The 25184-nt window shown below is 43.7% G+C and overlaps 2 protein-coding genes across 5 annotated transcripts in view; one reads left to right on the top strand and one right to left on the bottom strand.

Moving 5' to 3' along the window:
- Positions 1–25184, bottom strand: part of UBE3D (ubiquitin protein ligase E3D) — a 180791-nt gene that overhangs the window by 150194 nt on the left and 5413 nt on the right. For all 4 annotated transcript variants that reach the window (XM_084753453.1, XM_084753454.1, XM_084753451.1 and 1 more), the window contains exons 2-5: positions 20354–20550; positions 17054–17144; positions 7303–7471; positions 1277–1346 (exon numbers count right to left, since the gene is read on the bottom strand). In XM_084753453.1, the coding sequence (XP_084609579.1) occupies positions 1277–1346; positions 7303–7471; positions 17054–17144; positions 20354–20550 (527 nt within the window). The remainder of the gene's footprint in view (positions 1–1276; positions 1347–7302; positions 7472–17053; positions 17145–20353; positions 20551–25184) is intronic.
- LOC311581329 (small ribosomal subunit protein eS1-like) lies at positions 23445–24295 on the top strand. Its single transcript, XM_084753455.1, has one exon. The coding sequence runs from the start codon at positions 23464–23466 to the stop codon at positions 24256–24258; it is 795 nt and encodes a 264-aa protein (XP_084609581.1). The 5' UTR covers positions 23445–23463; the 3' UTR covers positions 24259–24295.

The following is a 25184-nucleotide window of genomic DNA, read 5'->3' as shown; positions in this document are numbered from 1 at the left end:
GAGCACAATGATTAAAACAAACATACCGGAACCACGATCTGCCTTCCCTTGAGTACATAGCTTAACTCAAATTAAATCTTCTAATTAATCATATTAAAAGTGATGATTCATCACCCACAAAAAAACACAGCATGTTGTTGCTCTCTAGACATTTTAAAATGTATCCTTAAACACCATTTTAATTACCAAAGTTTCCACTGTTATATTTTACAGTAGCATAACAGTGAGTTTACAGAAAGCATAATACCACTGAGAAAACGACTGAGACACAAAGGCATGGTTCAGTTAGGGCAATCCATGCAAGTTCAGCAACCTGTTTAAATTGTGTTAAGGTGGAATAAGAGAACCAACTCCATAGCGTTGTCCTCTGACCTCCACATTCTCTTATGCATATGCACACACAAGGAGTATTTTTTTAAATAAAAAGAACAACAAAAATAACAAAACAAAAAACTAAGAGGGAGGCTGGAAAGATGGCTCAGTGGTTAAGAGGACCCCAGTTCAATTCCCAGCACCTATATCCCACAACCATCCCTAAGTCCAGTTCAAGGGACCCAGTTGGCTTTCTTTGGCTTCTGCAGGTACTGGGCACTCATGTGGTGCACATGCATGAATGTAGGCAAAACACTCATGCACATAAAATAAAGTCTTTATAAAAATAAAAATAAAGAATAAGGAACAAAGTATATAACCCAGAATGCATTTCCTCTTATTTCAACAAGCCCCCTCCCCACTACAAATGTCAAAATAGGGTCCAGAGACAGACAGTAGCCAATAAAAGAACTTCTCCATCTCTGGACTCTAATTATTTTGACTGGAGAACTGTATTAAGAAAAAGGCCCCAGCCACGGGGTGGTGGCACACGCCTTTAATTGCAGGACTTGGGAGGCAGAGGCAGGTGGATCTCTGTGAGTTCAAGGCTAGCTTGGTCTGCAGAGTGAGTTCCAGGACAGGTAGGGCTACCCAGAGAAAAAAAAGAAAGAAAAGGACTCCAACCATCCTTAAGTTGGACCTAAGTATAAACTCTATACACTACAAAGAGGCCATGAACACTGAAGACAACCCACAGCTCCTCAATGCTAACTAGCACTTGTAAAGGTCAGAAGGAACAAACTTATTGACATAGTGGGTGGGACATAGGTGGCTTCTACTCTTTAAACCATCCATTATATCAAATAAATTAATTACCCATATTTTCTACATGCTGACTGTAGAAATCTGTTAGGCTTTTAAGTAAGAGGACAGTCATTTCAGCCTTGTGTTATGCAATCCCTACCTGATGACACGGTCTCTCCCAATATTACCTTGCAACGCTTACAAATGACTTTGGTATTTGCTTTTGGTTCCTGTAGAAGAGAAAAATGTCATTTAAATGTCATTCAACTTTTCTTAAAAGGAATATATAATTTTAACATAGTCCCCAGGGTATGCATTGAACTTTACATTCTACTCTGCCCTCGAGTAAATACTGGGAATACATTTAGCTTGTATGCATAATTCACATGCACAGAGATCATTTTTCTCCTAGCCAAAGACAGAATAAAACACAGATTGACTTTTTACAAACCCAGCCACTTCTTGATAACCAAACGTTGCCAAATACTTCTAAAGAACAGGCAGGCAAAGGGTGACAAAGAACAGGGTGACAAAGGCCACGGTTGATGGCTTACCCTAACTCATTTGAGTGTACAGAATACAGAAGGATTACCACTTTAACTCATACACTGACTTTGAGTCCAGTGTAATTTATGTAAAAGCAACCTACAAATCATAGCCACCCATAACTCAGAAGTTAAAAATACCTAACTTGTTCGTGTGATTCTATTTTTTTTTTCCATTTAAGATATGCACTGTAGCTGGAGAGATGGGTAGTGAAACAAATTCCTGAAACATTCTTGAACTTCAAAAGTCCAAAGTCAACGGGACATTGCTTAAATTCTGGCATTCATCTGATCATTAAAGAATGTACTTTTTGAGGCCCACAGTAGTTCCTCATTAAATCTACATAATATACATACATTTCACAATGTAGTAGATGTCCTTAAAACGTGAGCAAAGCATGATGGGCATGGTGCTATATACCCAGAACTCCAAATTTTAATTTAAAATAAAGTAAAATCTCATTTTAAAATAGGAGGAAGGGTCCTGGTTGTTCTTCTGAAGGACCACAATCTGGTTCCAGCACCCATGTGGCAGTGTACAATCTGTAACTCTAATCCCAAGAAATCCAATGCTCACTTCTGGCCTCCATGGGTACAAATTCTACCTCAGTGAACTCTCTAGAAGTTCAGTGGTATGGCACATACAGAGATATCCCTTCAACAGCAAAGGATGAGTAATTGCACCTGGGCCCTCCCTCCCACTACCAAGAGAGAAACACAGTGCTGAGTGGGTCTGTTTGGATTCTGGAGACAGCACACTCTTGACTCATCCAAGTCATGTACCAAAAGACTCAAATGCTGCTAGCTTTGAGTGGGACCTAAAACAGGAGAAGGATTTTCCAACAACTCCAGGCCACTATGCCAGCTGTCCTACCATTTGGTGATCCAGCAGATGCAATGGTGTCAGTGGCAGATAGGGATGTTGTCTGGAGCCTTTGGAAGGCCCCTATAGGTGATTCACAGAAGAGACCCTTGGGACTTTGGGGAAAGGTTCTACCATCATCTACAGACAACCATTCTTCCTTTGAGAGGCAGCTCTTGGCCTGCTACTGGGCCTTAGTGGGAACAGAAGATCTGACAATGTGCCAACATGTTACCATGTGACCTGATCGCCAAGTCAGAAGGTAGGACGTGCACAGCAGCGATCCATTATCAAATGGATATGGTGTATACATGATTGGGCCCAAGCAGGTTCTGCAGGCACAAGGAAGTTACATAAAGAAGTTAAAAAATAAATACATGTTTTGGGGCTGGAAAGATGTCTTAGTGATTCAGAGCACTGGTTTCTACTCCAGAAGACCTGGGATCAATGCTCAGCACCCCACATGGTGGCTCACAAACATCTGTAACTCCAGTCCCTGGAACTCTGACACCTTCCTCTGGCCTCTCCCAGGCCCTGCACACACTGGCTGAACAGACATACATGCAGGCAAAACACCCATACACATCAAATAAAAAAGATAATAATAAAAAACCACATGTCGTACATCAGTTGAAGGTTAGTGGAAAGTAACTGTAGAGCTCCTAATGAGGTCTTCAGGACTCACTCCTTCACCCTGCTTTGAATCCACTATTAGTAGAAACCCACAAACGCCCAGTGGCTGCCCTCCATGGTGACTTCCGAAATGAGTGTCTTCATACTTCAATAACTCAAAAAAACTATATATTTTTCTCTAGCTTCGGGACTTACATAGCTTCTCTGACCTTTCTCTACACGTCTGAGCTGAGGAGACTACCCTATATGATCTCTTCAGGTCTGCTCACACCAGCTCGGACACTAACCAGGGACAGTCCCGGTGGTGCCACGTCCAGCTGTTGGCCACCTTAAATCCAGCACCTCACAGACAGCAGTGCAGAGCCTTGCCACAGTGGATAACTGGACAAAGCCATTCCCATCTGAAGTAATAGACCCCCACCCCAACTCCCGAGCCAAAGAAAGTGCCAAGCTGCTCTTGTCCAGGAAGGAACAAGCTTATGAAGACCCCCAGGGTCAGGTAACAGTGAAAATACGCATCCAGCCTCAAATTGGAATTAAAGCTGGGTTTTTGTTTGTTTATTTGTTTGTTTTTAAGGATGCCATTTTGTATGAGTTGAATTTAAATGAAGGGTTTTACTGGAACACCAAAGCTACAAAGGATTTTATTTTACTGAAACCAGAAAATGGAGTTTTTAAGGTGTGTGTGCGTGCCTACGTATGTGTGTGTTTTGGGGGGTTGGCTGGGGCTGAAGGGTTTCAGGTCTCTTATATCCCTCACACATTTCATCTATGATTGTTCTCCAAGATCATGCCACCGTCACTCTTTTAATTAATTATTTATTTATTTATTTCAATGTGCATGCAGTTGCCCATGAAGGCCAGCAGAGGCTGCTGAATTCCCTGGAGGAGTTACAGACAGTTGTAAACTGCCTGGCTTGGGTGCTAGGAACTAAACTTGGGTCATCCTCAAAAAACACTCTAAACTGCTGAGTTATTTCTCTGGACACTATTTTATATCTCTCAAGAAAATATGAAAAGTATCTGTTTTTTGTTTGTTTTTTTAAAATGAGATTGTAACCTTATAAGAAATGAACAAAGATCATTTATCAATAAAAAGCAAATCATCCCAACCAAATATGCAGATTTTAACTCAAATAAACTTATGAAAAATACTTTGAAGACAATTAATATAACTTGTATATAGCATGATTTTATTAGGCGTGATAATGGTAGCTGTGGCTTGTTTGTTTGTTTTATCCCTAGTTTTAGACCTACACATATAGTAAAACACATAGGGATAAAAAAAAGGTATCAGATGAAGCAAGCATAGCAATTAAGATGATCAGTGCATTATGTAGATATTATGGATTTCCAAAAGAAGTTCCTTAAACCCACAAATTATTAACTTGGTACCCCCAAAAAATAAAAGCCAAAGTTGGTCTTGGCCATACTTCCCAGCGGTAATCACTCTAAATTCAATTTTTTTTTTAAAGAAAATGCAGTGTAACTGTACTAAGTCTTTGTTTTTGTAAACTGAGGTCGTTTCATGTCCCTCAGACTGGCCTTGAACTCCTGAACTCAGACATCCTCCCATCGTGGTCTCTCTCCTGTGTAGCTAGGACCATAGGCCTAAGAACTCCCATGCCTGGCTTATGTTCCCTAAATTTTGAATCATATTATGACTTTTATGGAAGATTGAGGTCCATCTTTAGTATCTTATTATAAGATGTAAAATATTCAATATGTTGGGATGCCCAGAAAACAATATCCGAGATGACAAGTGAATCACAATGCTGTCCTCAGCAGAGGCCCTTTTGAAAATAGAAAGCACATGCTGCTGCATTAATGAGGCACAAATGCAATACTATAAATACAAGATGGCGCGGGGGAGTGACAGCGTATGAGGCCCTATGTTTGTGCTGTTGTCAAACTCTGGTCTTCTTAATTGAAATACTCCAGCACGTTAATTATGTTTAAAGAGAAGCTCCTCTTTGCAAGGTATTTTTTTCCTCTAGCTAAGCTTAATATATAAATAAGTAAGTAAATAAATAAATAAATAAAACAAGTCCTGTAATGAAACCGCCTAACACTGTGGGAACTCTGCGGAGCCGACCTCAAAGAAAGACATTGTGGGGGCTAATTAAATCGATATATCTGAGAGATGGCAGTGCTGCTCAGAGAGCTAGATTAGTATCCTGCCCGTGATTTTATTTTCTTTTGTGTTGTTTCAATTTCTAAGGCCCCTTGATATTGTCACACACATACACACGCAGAATGTTTCCCAAGAGATACCATTAGAATCCCGTGTCACCGTGTGACATTTCCAAGCCCGGCTAGGATGGCCAGACCGGGTGATATGAGGAATAGCTTTTCAATAGCACAGAACAGCCCTGTTCCCACCGGAGCCTGGAGAGCAGTGTTTAAGCAGTGGCTCCAAATTTATGTTACTATTTTGGTCACAGGCACACTCTTTTCAACTGCTACAATATGCAATTAAAGTGAAACTTCCATCCAGACCAACTTGAAAACAATCTTGTCAACAGCAGCTTGTCACGACAGCGGCTTCCCACAGTCCCTTAATAGCAAGACCTGTAATGTCTAAATACAGGTCTCTTCCTTTAATATACAAAGTACAGGACTATCATTTACTAGGACAAGAGAGTCTTAAGAGGGCCTGATATAAGGGACAACTGTACAAGCGGCACAGTTTTTGGCCCAGTTTCCCCATTGTTTTTCCAATCACACCTTCAAATGCTTTGTAAGTTAGTCGGCGTCATTATTAAATATGAAAAATATATGACACCAAGTACCTAAATTTTGATGAAAATATGAATTTAATTTTCACAATGACACTAATCTATATTAACTTCTGATATTCATCCATTAAAAATACAGAAAGAAGGCTTAAATACCTTACAGTGAGTCAGACAAAAGAACTTCTTTCTATGGCGAGACGAGACGCTAAGTACCTGTAAGTGACCGGCAGTCTGCGCACCTGCCACCTCCCCCTCATCTTCCTCACAATGTTCTTTAAGTTAGCTTGTGGCCTCCAGCTGCCTGGCCACCACATACTTCAGTTTTTATTACAAAAATTAACCAAGTTCTAGCTGAAATTTATAGTACAGTGTTTCCGTCCCTGCCACTAATGGTCACTACTGAAATAAAGGCTGCACAGCAATGATTTTCCTGATGTTTTAAATTACGTCTCTATTGACTGGCCACCTGGGGGAGAACTCCTTACAAGGACCATGCTAACACCTGTTGATTTCCTCATAAAGAGGAGTAAACTACTTATTTGAGGAGTGAGAGGAAGCTGTCTTCACCTTAAAAACAGGCCATATAAGGAGAGTATGTGACACTTTGCTGCTGAGCGCCAGTGCAGGTCTTATAGCAGCTGAGCCCCGCTCACTGGCTCCTTTTTCTTTTTTTATGATGGCATCTGCTTTTCTAACATCAGTGGAAGTCTAGACCTTGGGCAAGCACAATAAGATATCCAGGTTTAATTTCAAGGTGGATATCCTGGGCTAACACTGCTGTACTTTTATTCCCCCCCCCCCACTTTGGTTTTTCTTTTTTTTTCCTTTGTATATTTCTTTTATTAATTTACTCAGACTACATCTCAATCATCATCCCATCACTTATATCCTCCCATTCCTCCCTCCCTCCCTCCCACTTTCACCCTATTCCCCTCCCCCAGGTCTATGACCGAGGAGACCAGCCTAGTCTACAAAGTGAGTCCAGGACAGCCAAGGCTACCCAGAGAAACTCTATCTCGAAAAACAAAGAAAAAACAAAAAACAAAACAAAACAAAAAACAAATCATCTCACACTGCTGCACTTTCACTAAGACTTTTGAGATTAAAATGCACTGATTACAGAATGTTGCCTAAAAGCAGGGCATTTGGTGTGTGAAATGGCAGCACTCCCAAAAACATGCATGAACCTGGACCCTACTGGCCACTTGGGTTTAAGGCTCTTCTTCTATCCAAAAGGCTGGAGCATAGAAGCAGTTAAAAATAACGAATTTGGGCTTTTAGAACAACCTCTTCAACAAACCCTGAATTAAAAGCAGGGAAACTGCTATCTAAATTAACCTGTAAGATGGCATGTATTTTGAAAAGATATTTATTTTGAACCAATTTAAGAATTCTGTAAAGCTCTTACCTGCTCCGAATCACGTCTCAAATTCACTAGGAAGAAAGAGTCCCCAATAAAACAGTCGTTTTCTCGTGGATGAAGAGGCTTATTAGCAAAGGGGTCAGGATGACAACACCATTCTCCAACCAGAGCGCCCCAGTTCTCACTCGGCAGTGGGAGCACCCTGAGGAGCTTCCTAGTGGAAAGAAGAAAATAGGAATTTTTTCCCCATTGTACAAAAGGCAATGTTTTCTTAATTAGATCAGCATGAAAGATGAAAGAAACTCATTAGCCACATGCTTGCAGTGTCAATTTACCCCCAATTATGAAAGTAATATATGCTCAGTATGGACAATGTTTTACAAAATACAAACAGGCACAAGAAGGCAAGTCTCCCTTCGCTCTACCCACGATTCAGTTACTCTACCATGGCAGACCTTTCATCCATGGACACTGTGCATACACATGGGAGGCCTGTGCCCTGAGAAAACACACACAGACACTGCACGCATGCATGGGAGGCCTGTGCCCCAAGAACATACACGCTGCCACTGCATGCATGCAGTAGGCCTGTACCCTGAGAAGACACACACAGACACTGCATGCATGCATGGAAGGCCTGTGCCCCAAGAACATACACACACACACACACACACACATGGCACACATGCATGGGAGGCCTGTGCCCCAAGAACATACACACAGACATTGCACACATGCATGCGAGGCCTGTGCCCCGAGAAGACACATGCTGCCACTGCATGCATGCAGTAGGCCTGTGCCCTGAGAAGACACATACTGCCACCGCATGCATGCAAGGCCTGTGCCCTGAGAAGACACACGCTGCCACGGCATGCATGCAGTAGGCCTGTGCCCCGAGAAGACACACGCTGCCACCGCATGCATGCAGTAGGCCTGTGCCCCGAGAAGACACACGCTGCCACCGCATGCATGCAGTAGGCCTGTGCCCCTGAGAAGACACACACTGCCACCGCATGCATGCAGTAGGCCTGTGCCCCGAGAAGACACACATTGCCACCGCATGCATGCAGTAGGCCTGTGCCCTGAGAAGACACTGACCCTCGTTTTCATTTTCTTCACTTCAGTCCTGAGTCCCATGACTCTACAATAGAATATGGGGATGGCAAGACGTTCTAGTTCATTCCCTCACTGTGAGATCTTAAGTTGAGTTCTTTTATAATCAATAACCCTGGGATGAATATTCCTGTTGAAAGACTTGCATATAGATCTGATTATTCCTTGGGGGAAAACATCTTGCAAGTAAGAGATCATGAGTCACTCATTGGATGAGCTTCTTTCCACACAGGGTTAAGCCCTTCTTAATTAAACACTGTCTTTTTTCCATCTTCACCCAAGTAGCAAGTTAAAAGCATATCTAATGCTGCTTTATTTAGCAACTCTTCAATTACTAGTGAGATAAAGATTGATTTTTACATTTATGGATCACTTCATTTCTTCTAGGCATAGTGATCAATAACTACATCTTAAGATACTAGCAATATACTCTTATTAATTTATAAAAATATATTCCATAATAAGAATATACCCTTTTACTATCAATTGTTATAAATATTTTAAGAATTTTCTTTTTAAATTTGGTTTATTGATATTAAATAAGCTAATACTTTCATCTGTGACTTCTTTCACTTCTCTAATCAACTCTTTACTTTTGAATAATTTCAGGGGAACTCTATTTTTCCTTTCCCCCGCCCTCCTTTTCTTTTTCTTTGGTTTTTCAAGACAGGGTTTCTCTGTGTAGCCTTGGCTGTCCTGGAACTCTCTCTCTAGACCAGGCCAACTTCGAACTCACAAAGATCCAGTGGCCTCTGCCTCTCTGAGTGCTGGGATTACAGGCATAAGTCACCACCATCCAGCCTTTTTTTTTGAATAATTTTTTATTTACAAAAACATTACAGAGATCATATACAATCTACGGAAAGCTCCCATCTGTGCTTTCCCCAGTTTCTCCTAATAACACCCTGGGTTTGCAGTCCACTTGTCAACACTGCAGTCCTTTGGGGTTTTGTTTATTTGTTTGGTTGTTTGGTTGTTTGGTTGCTTTTCTGTTTTGTTTCTTTAGTTCCAGGGTACAATAACACATGGCATCTAGTCAGCATGTGATCCAGGTCTTCCCTGGTCTGTGACAGTTTCTCAGTAGCCACACCTCTTACTCAGAGCTTCTCGGATGTTGTCTCTACTTTAGCCCGGGCCAGAGGCTGGGGACAGCATTCCAGAGGAGAAGGACCCTCCTCACTACACCATGTCACACCACTCTACACCAGCATGGCTGACTCCTGGTAATGTTAACCTTGATATTTTGCTTAAGGTCACATCTACTGCTTCTCTCACTAGTAAAATACAAATAAATTAATGTGTACTTAGAAGGTCAGTTAAAATATTTAAGGTATGATTATGTCATTTCCGTTAACCCAGATTTTATAGTCTTTCTGAATGATTCCCTCCTCCCCGTGTTAGCTATTTTTCTTAGATTCTCCCAATCACCTGTGAGCATCATAAAAGGGCAATGACAGATTGGAAGAGGGAAGCCATTTAACTTATAACTCAATATGACAGTGCTAGGAATTGGAATGCTGACTCAGATGGGACAACACTGGCATCCTATTGGTGGCTGACCCTAAGAGGTCACTCTTTCAACATACATTTCTGAAACCTTGCTATGAGCTGGGCAAAATATGGTGTCCTGATACTGGTATCCAAACACACGTATACAGTCTCTTCCTTTTGAAGGTGCTCCAGTAGGAAACACAGACTACACACACACGGTAAGCCAAGGTCTGCGTAGGAAAGCTTATAAGAGAGCAATGATGCCCTAACTTCCTGGTGGAGGGATGAGGGTACAGATCCCAAAGAAGAGGCGATGAAAGCATCAGTGCACTTCTCAACCATTCATTGCCGCGTAAACACAAAACCTACATTTTATTTTTAAGGGATTCCGAGTACTCTCAAACTGGTCCATGAATACATATAGACAAAGAGTGCTAAGGGCATACTCTGCTTATCAACCTCAGGGAACAGGTAACATCTGAGCTGGCCTTAGCAGGATAATAAAACAAGAGTTCCTCGGGCAATGCAAGGAATTTAGGGCACTGGGGGAAAAAAAAAACACAACATAAAAGCAGGCACTGCGTCTCTTTAGCTTTGTGCTGTCTTCCTACTGTTTGACATACTTCTTACGTTATTTCTTGAAGTAGTAAATTTCAGTAAGTCTGACTTGTGAGGTTCCTGGCTGGATCTGCCGCGTACTGAGGTGTGAGGATTAACAAACCTTGTCCCTCGCTGCCTGAGTAATCTGACCTTTGGAATCACCAGCTAACTTCGTTACCCTGGAAACCAGGTAAGATCCTACATATCACATGCATTGCTAGGCAACCCTGCTTACGGTAGAAATGATCCATGATTGGTAAACTGCATCTTACCAGGAAGATCTGTGAGGGAGCTGCACACATCTGGTAAGGACGCATGCTTCGAGCCTCCCTGAATGCCGTCGCCTTAGTAAAACACTAAAAGCCACAACCAATGAATTGTGATGAGACCGTCAGCCAAAGTACCTGCCGCACCTGCCTGACGTGGGCCTAGTGCTCTGGACCTGCAACTACATCCCACGGGGAGACAAGGGCCCCCCCCAAGGAGACTATGAACCATCACTTGAACGGACTGCAGCAGAGCCCACACAGAGAGGGATTCTTGATGCTGCCTGAAGAGCAACAAATGTGTCCTACGGCAAACTTGTGCGTGTGCGTGTGTAGAAGCACTTCATTAGACCCCTGAAAGCACTGCACACACCTTACACTCAAGACACTTTGTGAGGTAAAAGCAACAACGCTCCTGTCACGGTGGAGGAAAACGAGACTTTCGGAGTGTGAAGTAATCTTCACAAGTCCACAAAATGGGGGGGGGGGGGGGGGAGACTGAAGCAAGGGTCTTCCTGAAACCACTCCATCCTTGGAGTATATTTACCTTCCTGGCAACACAGGGCAGTGGTGGCAAGGGCTGAGCAGGCGCATGACCATACATTCTGCGGGGAGCTACACGCACGGAGGACACAACTTGATCCTATCGATGGGTAGGGGTGTCCCAGGGTTTTAAAGAGAGAAGCGAGAGCACGAGTCAGGCAGACACAGGTCCACGGATCTTCTCCATTAAGATCCTGTCTCCTGACGCTGTGCCTCCAGGGCCAGTACAGAACCCTAACCCAATGCAAAAAGACAGGATGTCAAAGGACCACACATGATCAAAGAAATGAAAGTGCACAAAGGCCTGGGAGAGTCGATGCACATTAACACTAAATAGAAGATTTCAAAGTTAACTTGACCCCATATCACAGCGAACACGGGCTGTAACGTGTCCTTTACCCGTGTACAGAAGGCACCACAGGAAGACGTGTGTAACCCACAACTCATTGCAAAAATAAAAGGGTTTTTACAGCAGAAAAAAATTTTTTCTGATGTTTTGGGGGGGGGAGAAATGAAACCTTCAAGAACAAAAGATGCATTTGAATCACAGCTTTACTGAAAATATATCTCCTGAAAAAAAAAAGACTTAAAAGTGTATTTTGATATCATCTACTTCCCAAGAGAATGTTCAAAATAAAACATATACCTTTATTTTATTTTATTTAATTCAAGGTAGCTTAGCTAAAAATCTGCTGGAAAGAAAGGAAGGGAAGCAGTAACAGGTTTTCCTCTAGACCTAAGATTCTGTGAAAAACAACACATGTTTACAATAAATTAAAGTTTGATCCTATTTTTTCTTGCAGTTGAAGCATAACTTTTGGAAAATAATGACATGTATCATATACCTTTAACAAAAGTAATTCATGAAGTTTTGACCCTTTAAGCATGCGTAGAAGAAAATATAGCATCCCTTAGCTTTGGAGTCAGTTTCTCCTTAATGACAATAATAATGACAAGACCATTGGGCTTTTTACAGACTGGATTATAACCAACTGAATATTAAAGACCTCAAGAAAAATATCAGATAAGCAAAGCTCAAAACATGGAAACCATAATTTAAGTAAGTGTTAAGTAACACTGTCCATCTGGCAGGCCACCAGCTTTATAAAAACTAGCTTTATATTCTAATATTTGTCTGTATATACCATGATTACTCTGTAATGTATGACTGTATTCCTGAACTTATGCAATGTTACCAATAGGCCAGTTTACAATACATTTTGGTGACGGGGAGGGGAGCAGGATGACAGGGACTGAACATGCTTTGTACATGCTAACCATGTGGTCCATGATGTACCTAAGGCATGACTCTATTTTTTTTAAATATACTTGTTCCTGTTATAAACAAGTGATTATATTCACATGACTATTTTCAGTTACAATTAGAGCTGATCTGCCAAGTGGCTCCCATGAGCACTTGGACGCTGTGACATTTGTTTCCACAAAGCCCATCCTGCTGTTCTGGAGTTTCAGTGTCCCCCATGAGCTTGGGGCTGTCACCCAAGCATTGCCAGTGTGGGTGACAGGAGGGTCTGGTCCACGGACCTCAGGACAATGTCACAGTCAGTCTGAAAACTAAGGTGTGGGTGGAAAATTCTGTTTGGCCACTGATGTCATTCTAGTCTGACATGAATCTATTTCTAGAAGGCATAACAAAATCTAAGCACAATAACTTCTGGCTGTGTATTAGACTATTTACAAAAGAGGAAAATATATCAGTTGTTTCCTGATGGGACGGACTATTTGGTCTGAACAAGAAAGAACATAATCAAAAATTGAACATATTTAGACAAATTTTATGGGAAAACTTAGACTAAACGAATTATAAATTGGAGAATTGTCTTGTAAAGAAGCCGGGAGCCGTTCATTATTAGGCAACCAAATTAAACTGGCTAAGAACACGCGGCCCTGAATTAAGAGAAAGGCTACCATAATTCGCACAGCTCGGGTGCTCTGGTGCCGAGAATAAAAAGCCATTAACGAGTCTTTCCGACTCAAGGTCTTCAAATTACTTCTGTACTTTCCTTGACAAGAATCTTTCTCATTCAAAAGGAAAGAATAGAACACACTTTAGCCTTGAACTAGATGGGCACTCAAGAGTCTCAGAAGCCCAAAGCACAAGCTCTTGAATTTCACTGGTTAGAGGGGTTGCATGCTAATGGAACTCTCACAGGCTTCTTTCTTCCTTCCTTTCTTTCTTTCTTTCTTTCTTTTTGTTTTTGTTTGCTTGTTTGTTTTTGTTTTTGTTTTTTTTGAGACAGAATTTTTCTATGTAGCCTTGGCTGTCCTGGACCAGGCGGGCCTCGAACTCACAGTGATCTGCCTGCCTCTGCCTCCCAAGTGCTACGATTAAAGGTGTGTGCTACCATGGCCAGCACTCTTACAGGGTCTCTTTAACCCAACTTCTTCATTTTACAGATAAGGGAAATAATGCCTCCAAAGCAAAAGAAATGTGCTCCCAGGAGAAGGCTTATGCTTGAGAGATGGCTCAAAGGTTAAGAGCATTCCACTCTCACAGAGGACCTGACTTCAGCTCCCAGTACCCACGCCTCACAATGACCTGTAACTCCAGCTCCAGGGGCTCCGACAGCCTCATCTGGACGCTATAGGCCACTGCACCCACACATAGACACACACATGCACATTCTAAAAGTAGTAAAATCAAATTTTAAAAGAAAGCAGTCAGTAGTCCTGGACACCTTCCTAAGAATGCTATTCACAATTCGTTTGATGAGAACACATATAAGCTCACTCTAAACCTCTGCCATCAAAGCGGTCCTTATCAACCACACAGGAGTGCCCACCGAGAGGGAAGGGCAGAGGTCTAGGATTGGTTTCAACAGTCAAGTGTGAGATCCATAAGCAGAGACCATGGAAGCCCATCCAGAGTCATGGGGCATGCTGTCTAAGATGGAGACAAATGCATACCTGGAGCCTGTTCATGTGTGTGTTGCTTAAGGCATACTCACAGGCTGGATACACAGGCGTGCTGAGAAACACAGCGTTCATCTTCTCCTTCTGACTTCTACCGACTACGGGACCCACCGTCCCCAACCCAAAAGAGACATTAAACTAGACGACTTGCTAGTTTACTAATTAAAACAACCTAGTTTGCTAATAAAAAGCTCTCTGGAAATGGGAGGAGGAATCAATAAGACCAATTAAAAGGCTTGCTGAGCACTTACTCTGCTACACACATTACATTGCTAAGCTCTCTTGATAAGTTAGGAAAACATGAATTATTACTAGAAAGCATTGCTAGAAGCATCTAAGGCAGCACAGAGTCCTCTGTCCTCTCGGTGCGGAAGCGGAAGTTCCCACCCTTGTTCCCTTCTTCAGAAGGGAGAGCAATGCCAAGCTTAGCTAGGGACAAGGAACAAGGGACAAGGGACAAGGGATAGCCGTCTTTCAGTATCAGCCCCATGCCCTTCCAGTTCCCCGGTTTAGAACCACAGACAGGCCTGACACAACGCAGACAACTCCAGCCCTGGAGAGACATAGAGTGAGGCCCTCCCATCGGCAACCTTTCCATCAAAGCCCAAGCACCAGGCAATAATGAACCAGCAGTTCCCTTCTGTAACGAGCACCGGGAATGCTGTTTCTGCCATGACCTCAGGATCACTGCGTGGGGTATGGCATGAGATGTTCCAGAGACTTCATCTGAGAATTAAACCAAAGCCTGGAACAGAATGAGAGAATGACAAAATACACAGAGACCTCTTCGCCCTTTTGGAAGGGGGTCTGCCACCAAGTGCAAATGCAGAGCAACTTCCTCTCTGTAGATATAAGACCCCTTCATTCCTCACTCACGCCAACCACTCAAAAGAAGCTCTGTGTGCAACCTCCCCCAAACCTTGAGGGTGCATTTACGCCTGCTCATCTACCTGAAACCCTGCCAAGATCAGGGGGCAAGCAAGAAAGGCTGGTGGGAAGCCAAAATAAACACACCAAGCTTTACCCCATCCAACCCGGCAACATTTTACTAAGGACACACTTTTTCTCTAGGCACTGTGCCTGCTGCTGGGGACACTGGCAAGCACAGCGATTACTGCAATAGCTGCTAAGCTAACACATGGTGAATGCTTGCTTACCCTGTACCAGGCACTGCTAGAAACATCTGAATCATCAGATCCTCTCAACAGCGCTATGAGGCAAGCCCTATTGTTAGCTACGTTTTCTCAATAAGGACACTGTGGAAGAGAGTGATTAAATAGCTTATCCAAGACCATGGAGCTAATGGACGGCGGATGGAAACTCAGTCTTGTCACTGCTGGCTACTGCTCTATACTGACCAATCAAAGAGAGGGAAGAAAGGGCATGGAAGTCAATGTGGCTGTCCCCGGGCCTCAAGCTCAAGCCCACAGTGTGTGAAGACAGATAAGGGAACCTCAGAAGAGTGCCCAATGCAACCCAGGAGGGAGACAAGGCTATCGGAAGAGGATGCTGTGTCAGCTGAGTTAGCAGGTGAGGGGTGGCTAACCAGGAAGTAACAGAGGGTGGAGCTGTATTCAGGAAAGGGAGTAGCATTCAGGAAAGGGAGTAGCATTTGTGATAGGGATATCCTGTAAGGATAGGATTCAGAAAAGCTGGCAAGGCTATGAAACACACACTCATGACCTAGCCCCTGTGATACCGCTGAGCCTGGCAAGGAGTGAGGATGCTAAAGGCAGGGCTGAAATGGGATGGAGCACAGGGGAGCTGCCGTGGTGTGCAAAGGATTCCAGTACTCCATCCACAACGGAACAACTGTGCTATAGAACACCCATTCATCCGCGCAGGGCAAAGCTACAAGAAGGCTGAGCAGGTAGCAGGCTGCTGACGAAGCATCTTTAGGTGAGGAGACAGTAGACAGAGGAAAGCAACTTTGGCTCTGAAGGCAATGAATGGCCCCTACGCCTGATGCACCGGGAGCAGGAAGAAACTGAGCAGGCAGAGGTTTAGCATTATAGAGCCAAGGACATGGAAAGAGGAGCCGGCTTCAGAGGGGAGCCATCATTTGCTTGTCCCAGGCACCTAACTTAGAAAATCCAAAGAACCCTGAACTCTTCCTTTAAATACTGCTAACAGTCATAATGTTTTCATCCGTCTTCCACATGAGTCACAAGAAGCTGATAATTTAGAGGAAGCATTTATTTCCAAGAAACCAGAACGCTGACTTGAGGAAGAGAAAAGATAAAGCAAACACACACACACACACACACACACACACACACACACACACACACACACACACAAACCCAGAAAACAAAAAGAAGCCAACTTGGGAATGCTAAGGAAACAGCAAAGCTCTTTTCCCTTCTCCATAGAGTAATTACAGCGCACCACCAGAGCAGGCTACAGGATTAACCTAATCATGGAGAAAAGGTTAATTCATGCTCTGTATGCCCCATCTTAATAGGCAAGGGGACTAGGAAATGGGTTTTAGAAAGGCCTTGATTGAACTAGCTCAGATAAAAAGTCCTGCAGCACAGCTTCTGCCGGCTGAAAGCTGTCTTACTGTGGAAACCCTCGCACACCACGAGAACAAAAGGAACACGTTGAGAGACGGATGCCACGGCTCTCTGCTCAGCGATCGGTCCAGGCTTGTCCAGCAAGGCCAGCTTCCTCCCTCAGACCACGTGCCTGTCCCACTCCATCATCACGGTGAGAGGCCCGGTACACTTTGTTCAAAGCGACACTAAGCTGGCTCGTATTTTAAGGCCCTCCACTGTTCCCTTGGAAGTTACTCCCAGAAACCATCTCCAGGTGCGGTTTAACCAGCGCAGGACGCAATCCTTCCTTACCTGTCCTTTACCGTGACCTCACCGCAGGACTGGCAATAAAACGTGCAACATTCCTGGGCTTGCAAGTTTTGATCAAATACTGAAATCGGTTCTAAAGGAAAATCAACAAAAAACAGCAAGTCTTAGAGGTTTGGAACAAACATATTATGATCGTCTTTTTAAAGGATTTGCTAGCACAATAAGTGACAACCAATGCACAGTGTTTATGATTTACTCAGAAGTATAGGCCTAATTAGCACTATCCAATGACTCAACCAGAAGCAAACACTGTGAAGTGTTTCCAGAAACAACAGACTTTGCTTGGTGCTCCTGAGCCAGGCGCTGCCCTAGATTACTGCGTAGCGTACTGCTGAGTTCCTTCTCTCATTCTACAAACACAACGAATTCTACATTAACAATGAGTGGAGATGGATTGCTAGCACTTAAGCTCAATCTCGCAATTTCGCTTTTTTATGTTTAAGTTTTACGTCCACCCCTGCACATTAAACAGTAGGAGCAATCAAAATGGGACGGGCAGACTGGGCTCCGTGGAGCAGGTCCAAGGAACGCAAAGGTCCTAAGAGTTTCCTCACTCAAGAGCAACATCCAGTGTCTGAAGAAGCTGTGGAGATGGGTGTGAGAGGAAGGGGGAGCCCCTGAGAGCTGCAGGGAAAACGTGGACTCGCCATCCAGGTGACCTGGATAGCTGCTCCCCTCATTTCTGATGTTTCATCTGTGAATAAAGGAAATTTTTGGTTTTGTTTTTGTTTTGTTTTTTTTTAAACCCACTGTACTATTTTTTTTAAAAAAAAAAAAAACTAATTGAGCTGGGCTCTGTGGCACACACCTGCAATCCCGGCACTCTGGGAGGCAGAGGCAGGCGGATCATTGTGAGTTCAAGGCCAACCTGGTCAACAACAGCCAAGCCTACACAAAGAAACCCTGTCTCAAAAATAAATAAATAAATAAATAAAATGAGGTCATAGTTGTTAGAAGCAAACGAAAGAATCTGCTTGCTATTAGTCTGTATGTACTTTAAGATGCTTTTTCCAGATGCCAGAAAGTTAAAGACCTGGCAATTAAAAAAAAATTCTACAGTTTAATCTCTAAGTGTCTCTACAAATCCCTACTGCACGAAGGTTAAATAAACAGTATTATTCTCTAATGCGGAGCATCTCTAAAGAGAACCTAGGTGAGCCTCCAACACAGGCTTCAGAACTACTCATTTTTTTCAGTGCGACACTGCCCTCTGCTGGCCACTCGGTCAAGTGTGGAGGCGCCATTACTGCTGGGGAAGACCAGATTGCTTCAGGTTAAGGTCACCTAAGTTAATCTCAAAATTGTGTGCCAGGGTGATGTGTATCACGATTGCTCCTAAAAGTACGGTCTTACCATTGAAAAGGCAATTCCTGAAAACCCTGAGGCATAGCTGAATGCCAAAAATTTCAAAAGTCACCTTCTACAATGCTAAGATTTCGGTGCGCACTACTATTCACCTGCCTGATCACCATTCATGAGGTAAACACTTATTTCCCCTGCCTGCTACGCAGAAAGCAGGAAAGCAATTAAAGATGGGGGAATCTGCTTTAGCCAGCCTTCCACGCACCACAGACCAAGCTTTACAAGTTCCCTCTTCAAGTATTTGAACAAAATGTTTCAAAAAAACCACAAAGAAATAGGCCAACAAACACAAACACTGCACATGCAAGCTCACCGCAGTGGATTTATTTCGTCCACAGATAGTACTAAACGGTGCTCATGAACTAAAAGTGTTAAAAAATAATAATAATCCAGTTATAGAATATGAGTCGGCAACAAACCCAAACACTATGCCTCCGGGTGTCTGTATTCCTCCGTCCTCACCATCGGAGGACAGAGAACATGGTGGCTCTTACGCCTGCCTTCTGCCAGGAAGTTCCTGCTGTGGTTACTGTGCAAACAGGGAAGGTGAGAGCAACAGAGCCCTCCAGAGCGGTACTGTCTGGGAGGCGATGCGCCTATCTTCCCATCCCAGGGGCCTTGTCCAGGATTCCATGTCCTCCCAGGTGTTGCAGCAGACGTCACTCCAGCGCGACACGACATCTCTTCTCCCTGGCCCCTGCTCCTAAAGCATGGTTCTGCACACTTTGGCCAATCGCTAGCTCAAAGCATTAGCGAAGTTACTCTTAGGCAAAAGAATGGGTGATGTTGCCCCCCCCCCCCCGCCCCCATCTTCTCTCGCCTTTCAAGAGCCAAGGGATGGCTTTTACATGCATTACAGGCTTTTTGGTTTTGGGGGGTTGTGGGAGGGGGGGGAGGAGACAATCTGGTTGATCCCACCTCAGGACTCCACAGAGATCTGACACGGGGCTCAAACCTGAGGCTTCAGTAAAGGAAACAAGTCAAGTCTTTCTCTGATACCAAGCATCAGCGCAATTTCCTCCAAGGCTGTCGTCTCACAGCGTTTCCTCCCCCTCTCTATGGCCACACCCACTCCACCAGAAGACATGCAATGAGCCACCATTAAAGAAAGAAAAAAATATCACGAGAGGTTTACTCCCTAGCTGCATCGACATGCATTTTGAGTTTGTATACAATCACAAACACTGCAATTATAACCATCCAACAGCACTCGCAACTTCCGGTCCTCTGCTGGTACTGCTCCATCTAGAATGATCTCTGCGTGGATGGGATAATTTCCTCTGCTCAGTTCCCTGGTCAAATTGTCACACCCTCAGGGTGGCCTCTGGTCACTCCCCACGGCATCTCTCTGCTTACGGTGCCCGCAGCATGTTGCTGTATGCAATTTAATTATCTGGTCCGCAACTGCTGTTCCCACACATTAGGAATATGCACTCCACAATCGAAGACGCCTTTGTGGCTTGTTGGCGGCGTCTGTGTTCCCAGCACCCACATCAAACGGCTCACACCTAATATGAGCTAACCTGTCCGCTGAATGAATATGTATCTACGCAATGTTTCTAAATCAACCAGGGGTTGATTTTATCTCTGTATCTGTGAGCCAGACGTTTATTATTAAAGAAATGAACTGGGCACTTTGGGGAAAATCTCTGTACCTTCTTCTCAAATTTGCCACGAGATTTAAAAACGCTTTAAAAGTAAAGCAGATTCTTAAACATTTACTTAAGAGAAAGGCGTAAAAGGTTCAGGAAAAGTAAGTAATCTATTTCCCAGCACAGCTGGTAACTGGCTGAGCTGATGGCAACCCTGGAATTTCTCCACCTCCTATCCCTTCCAGGCCATTAACTGCCAATCTTTTCACCTGGGAAAAGTTCAACTTAATAAATGTCAACAGTCTTCAGCGGTGCCGCTCCTACTCACGTTGGCTGGGTTCAGCCTGGGCCTGCAGGCGCATGTGCAAACCATCTCCACTGATGAACTGCAGCCCGCCGCACGAGGAAGGCACAAGCCTGACCCCTGCTGGAAGCTGGATCTCGGTGCAGCCGTCAGGCGTTCTCGTCAAAAGTGAGGTGGGCGTTATGGAAACTTCCAGCTGCATCCCTCCTTCATCTGGCTCACTGATAACGCAAAATAAAAGCCAAGTTAGTGACTTTCTTTCCGATGAAAGACACGGCGTGAAAGATCAAACGCTTAACCCAGCATAGAGACCCTACAATCTCTGTCCCAGGAAAACAGAAGCAAACCCTGGGCGCGGTTAGATCAGGCAGCGCTGTAGCCTGTCACCATGTGGAAATCCTGGGCCCTGTTTGTTATTCTCACTTCTGAGACAGGACATTAAAGTCAGGGAATCAAGTATTGTTAACCGATAATCAGGATGTGCAGGACGGGGCACAGATGTTAGCACACTTTCGGTAAAAAGTCAGAGCAAATACGTCCTGAACTCTCCGCCAGCCCGGGATCCACAGTGAGGCCCTGTCTCAAACAACAACAAGCCCCAAACAACAGGAAAAGCCAATTCTTAGCGCTCACAGCCTGTGCCAAATGAAGCCACAATATAGCTTGGCGTCCACCTTGCTACCTCTGTAATTCTGAAGCACCCCATGCGCAAAACACCACTGGGCACCTGAGCCCCCATCGCCGCTGCTTCGGCCGACTACTCTTGCCAGTTTTAAAAATGTCAACCACTTAGATAGATCTGAACAGAGCGCACAGTCACTGTCTGCATTGCACATAACACGCAACACAAAGCAACGGTCCTCGCGCTGTGCTGTGCTGTTTAGGAGACGGTGGCAAGGGAGAAAAGCTACGCACATTCAATACAGGTGTTAAGTTTTCCTGTACTGATTTTCATCTGAGGATGCTGAACTTGCAGATCTAGAGACCGGCTGTTTCATAACCCATGTGGCCTCCATAAGATGATGTGTAGGAAGGCAGCTCTGGGGTTGCTGCCTCTTCCTGCATCACTCTCATCCTAGTGGCTCCATCCTTATGGACCTCTCAGGGGCCCTGCCTCCTAACATCACCTCCCCGAGGGGTTAGAACTTACACCTGATAGATTTCAAGAGGACACAAGCCACTCAGGCTACAAGAAGGTTACAACATGTGGAGCAGACAAGAGGTAACAGGAAAAGATCCAGCAGAAGCCTGGTTGCATACAAGACTGACCCGGAAGATAAACGTCATGAGGTTAAGGAAAGCCAGGATTTGTACTGTGCAAGAATACAGTCACGTGGAAACAAAGAAAAAAAGCTAGAAAGTACCATATGGCAGTGGACTAGAACTCGGAGAAACTGCTATGAAAGCATGGTTTATGACGTACATAGGTACAGCGATTTGGATGTGAATGAATGTACGTGCATAGCAATATGTCACCTATGTACCACATTTCTGAAAGAAATGACATTCCAATAGAAATGAGCATCAAATCTTAGTCTATAATGACAGTTTTTTTATTTAAAAAGAAGTCCTGGGGATTTAATTTAGTGGCATGTGCAAGGCTCTAGGCTAGATTTCTAGTTTGTATTGTGCACGTGCACACAAACACAGACACACTATACATACATACATACATACATACATACATACATAAACACACACTATACATACATACATACATGCCTTGTGAGACAAGGTCTCATGTATTCCTGTCCAGCTTCAATTTCACTATGTAACAGATGATACAGAACTCCTGATCCTCTTGTGTCCAAATCCCAAGTGTTGAGACTACAGGCATGCACTGCCCCATCCAACCAGTAAATATTTCTTTAATTGACTATAAAAAGCAAAACAATAAGGTTCCTTGCGGGAAACTACATGACTAGAAAGGGGGGAAATGAGATAAGCATATACCATACTACCAAAGTAAAGAAGAAAACAAAGGAAGTCAGACTGTCCTCTGTTGACTTGATACCCTATGACCATATAGTGGGGGAGGAGGTCCCCTCGGTCACAGATCTAGGGCAGGGAAATAGGGTGAAAGCGGGAGGGAGGGAGGAACAGGAGGATACAAGTGACGGGATAACAACTGAGTTGTAATTTGAATAAATTAATTAAATAAAAATAATTTTAAAAAAAGAATTCCCTCTGTTGAAACTCTAATGTTGGTGTCATCAGGCACTCTTGCTATCATTATTACGGGGTCACACCCTCCTTAAAGCTGTCCAAGGACTCCACAGCTTAATGAGAAGCAGCCAGCACCTTTACAATGTCCCATAATGCTCAATGAGATTCAGCTTCGGTAAGTTCTTAAATCTGTGGATGCTAAAGTAGCAGGAAATCTGCAAACATTATAGGCAACGTGTCATCACGATGAAAATACTTATGCTACAGAAATCCTCAAAGGCCGCAAGCAAATCAAGACCTTTTGTTTATTTTTACTAGAGATCCAGGATATTAAACACTTGGCCATGAAGTAATCACTGCATTAGTCAGCTTACTGTCACTTTAACAAAATATCTGAGAAAAGCAGCTTTAAAAGAAGAAAGTTTCACGCTGTCTCCACCTTCAGTTGTTTGATCCTTGTTCTATTAAGCCTGTTGCTTTGGGCCTAAGAAAAGCTTAATAATCATGCGAGGAGCATATGGCAGAACTGCTCCTCCCTGGTGGTCAGGAAGCAATGAGAGAGCTACAGAGCAAGAGGTACTTTCCACAGGGACCCACCCCTCACAGCTGCCATGTCTCCGAGCAGCCCACTGAGCTATGAATCTGTCAGTGGGCTACTGCACCGATGAGCTTAGGACCATGCAAATCTCCTCACCTCTGAACACTGATACAGTGCGAGTCCAGGACAGCAAAGACTACACAGAGAAACTCTGTCTCGAAAAATAAATTAAAAAAAAATTTTTTTAAAGAAAAGAAAAGAAAAAGAAAAAGGAGACAGTGAGAATGAGAAATGAGGTCTTAAGGAAGCAGACAGGTGAAAAAGAAAAACAGTTAATAGACTACATTTGCCACAAAGCAGAAGAGAGCAACTGGGGATGGCGGTAAAGCAAAGAAAACAAAAACAGCCTTTTGGCTCTCGGAGCGGCACCATGGCGGTCAGCAAGAACAAGCGGCTGACGAAGGGCGGCAAGAAGGGAGCCAAGAAGAAAGTGGTTGATCCATTTTCCAAGAAAGACTGGTACGATGTCAAAGCTCCGGCCATGTTCAGTATTAGAGACATTGGGAAAACACTAGTAACGAGGACTCAAGGAACCAAAATTGCGTCTGATGGCCTCAAGGGCCGTGTGTTTGAAGTGAGCCTCGCCGATCTGCAGAATGACGAAGTTGCCTTTAGGAAATTCAAGCTAATTACTGAGGACATTCAGGGCAAAAACTGTCTGACTAACTTCCATGGCATGGATCTTACCAGGGACAAAATGTGCTCCATGGTCAAAAAGTGGCAGACCATGATTGAAGCCCATGTTGATGTCAAGACTACCGATGGTTATTTGCTCCGTCTTTTCTGTGTTGGATTCACAAAAAAACGCAACAACCAAATACGAAAGACATCATATGCGCAGCACCAACAGGTCTGCCAGATCCGGAAGAAGATGATGGAAATCATGACCCGAGAAGTGCAGACAAATGACTTGAAGGAAGTTGTTAATAAGTTGATTCCAGACAGCATTGGGAAGGACATAGAAAAGGCTTGCCAGTCCATCTACCCTCTTCATGACGTCTTCGTTAGGAAAGTGAAAATGCTGAAGAAGCCCAAGTTTGAACTGGGAAAACTAATGGAGCTCCATGGTGAAGGTGGTAGTTCCGGAAAAACAACTGGTGACGAGACTGGTGCTAAGGTTGAACGAGTTGATGGATATGAACCTCCAGTCCAGGAATCTGTTTAATTTCCAGATGTTTAATAGTGACAAATAAAATGTCCTATTGTGATGAAAAAAAAAGAAAGAAAGAAAGAAAACAAAAACAAAGTATGTACAAATGCCATACTAAAACCCAGCATTTTGTATAACTAGCTTTGAAATGCTAATGTGTGTGTGTGTGTGTGTGTGTGTGTGTGTGTGTGTGTGTGTGTATACACACATACACGCCAGATGGTAGTGCCTCATGTATTTAATTTCAACACTCAGAGGCAAAGGCAGTTGGATCTGAGTTCAAGGCCAGCCTGGTCAACAAATCGAGTTTCAGGACAGCCAGGGCTACACAGAGACACCCTGACTCGAAACAAAAACTAATTAATAAGATGAAGAACCAAACTCAACCATATCAATAAATAAAAGTACTAAAAATTCTAGTGAATACACAGAGAGTGTCAAAATTTATTTAACAAGAACATTCATTTGTCTGCTCCTTGGGGGAAAACGACTTACAAAGGCACAGGTTGAAAGTACAAGGGCAATGCGGGGAACTGATTTCTGATACAGATGCTGAGCTAGCTAATGAGGACAATTAAAGGCCATAGAACAAGTGGGCATTGTTAACGCCCAGCTGCAACTCTGAAGAGGTCCAGGGTGGGGTCTCTGGGGCTGGATGCAGATGCCCTTCCAGTTCGCTTCATCTCTTGGGTGGCAAGAGCTGATGGCTCAGGCAACTGATCAGGATTGAAAGAAGAAAGAGGAAAGGGAGGCCAGAGTTTCTTCTCTAGGGACTGGCTGTACTGCGGCCGAGGAGGAGAGCTTAAACTGACCACAAATTTCCTATGGCTGAGGCTGTAAAAGCAGCTTCTGGCTAGAGACTGCATGGGGGTCATAAAAGGAGACTCTTTGATCTGTAGATAGGCCTTCTTGTGGAGATCTCCAATAAGTTGGTATAAACT

The sequence above is a fragment of the Acomys minous genome (assembly GCF_964271855.1).
Source record: "Acomys minous genome assembly, chromosome: 13".
In the NCBI taxonomy this organism is placed as follows: Eukaryota; Metazoa; Chordata; class Mammalia; order Rodentia; family Muridae; genus Acomys; species Acomys minous.
This window is presented reverse-complemented; position numbering and strand designations above follow the sequence as displayed.

Coding starts and splice junctions, on each gene's coding strand:
- LOC311581329 (XM_084753455.1), top strand. CDS start 23,464: ATGGCGGTCAGCAAGAACAAGCGGCTGACGAAGGGCGGCAAGAAGGGA.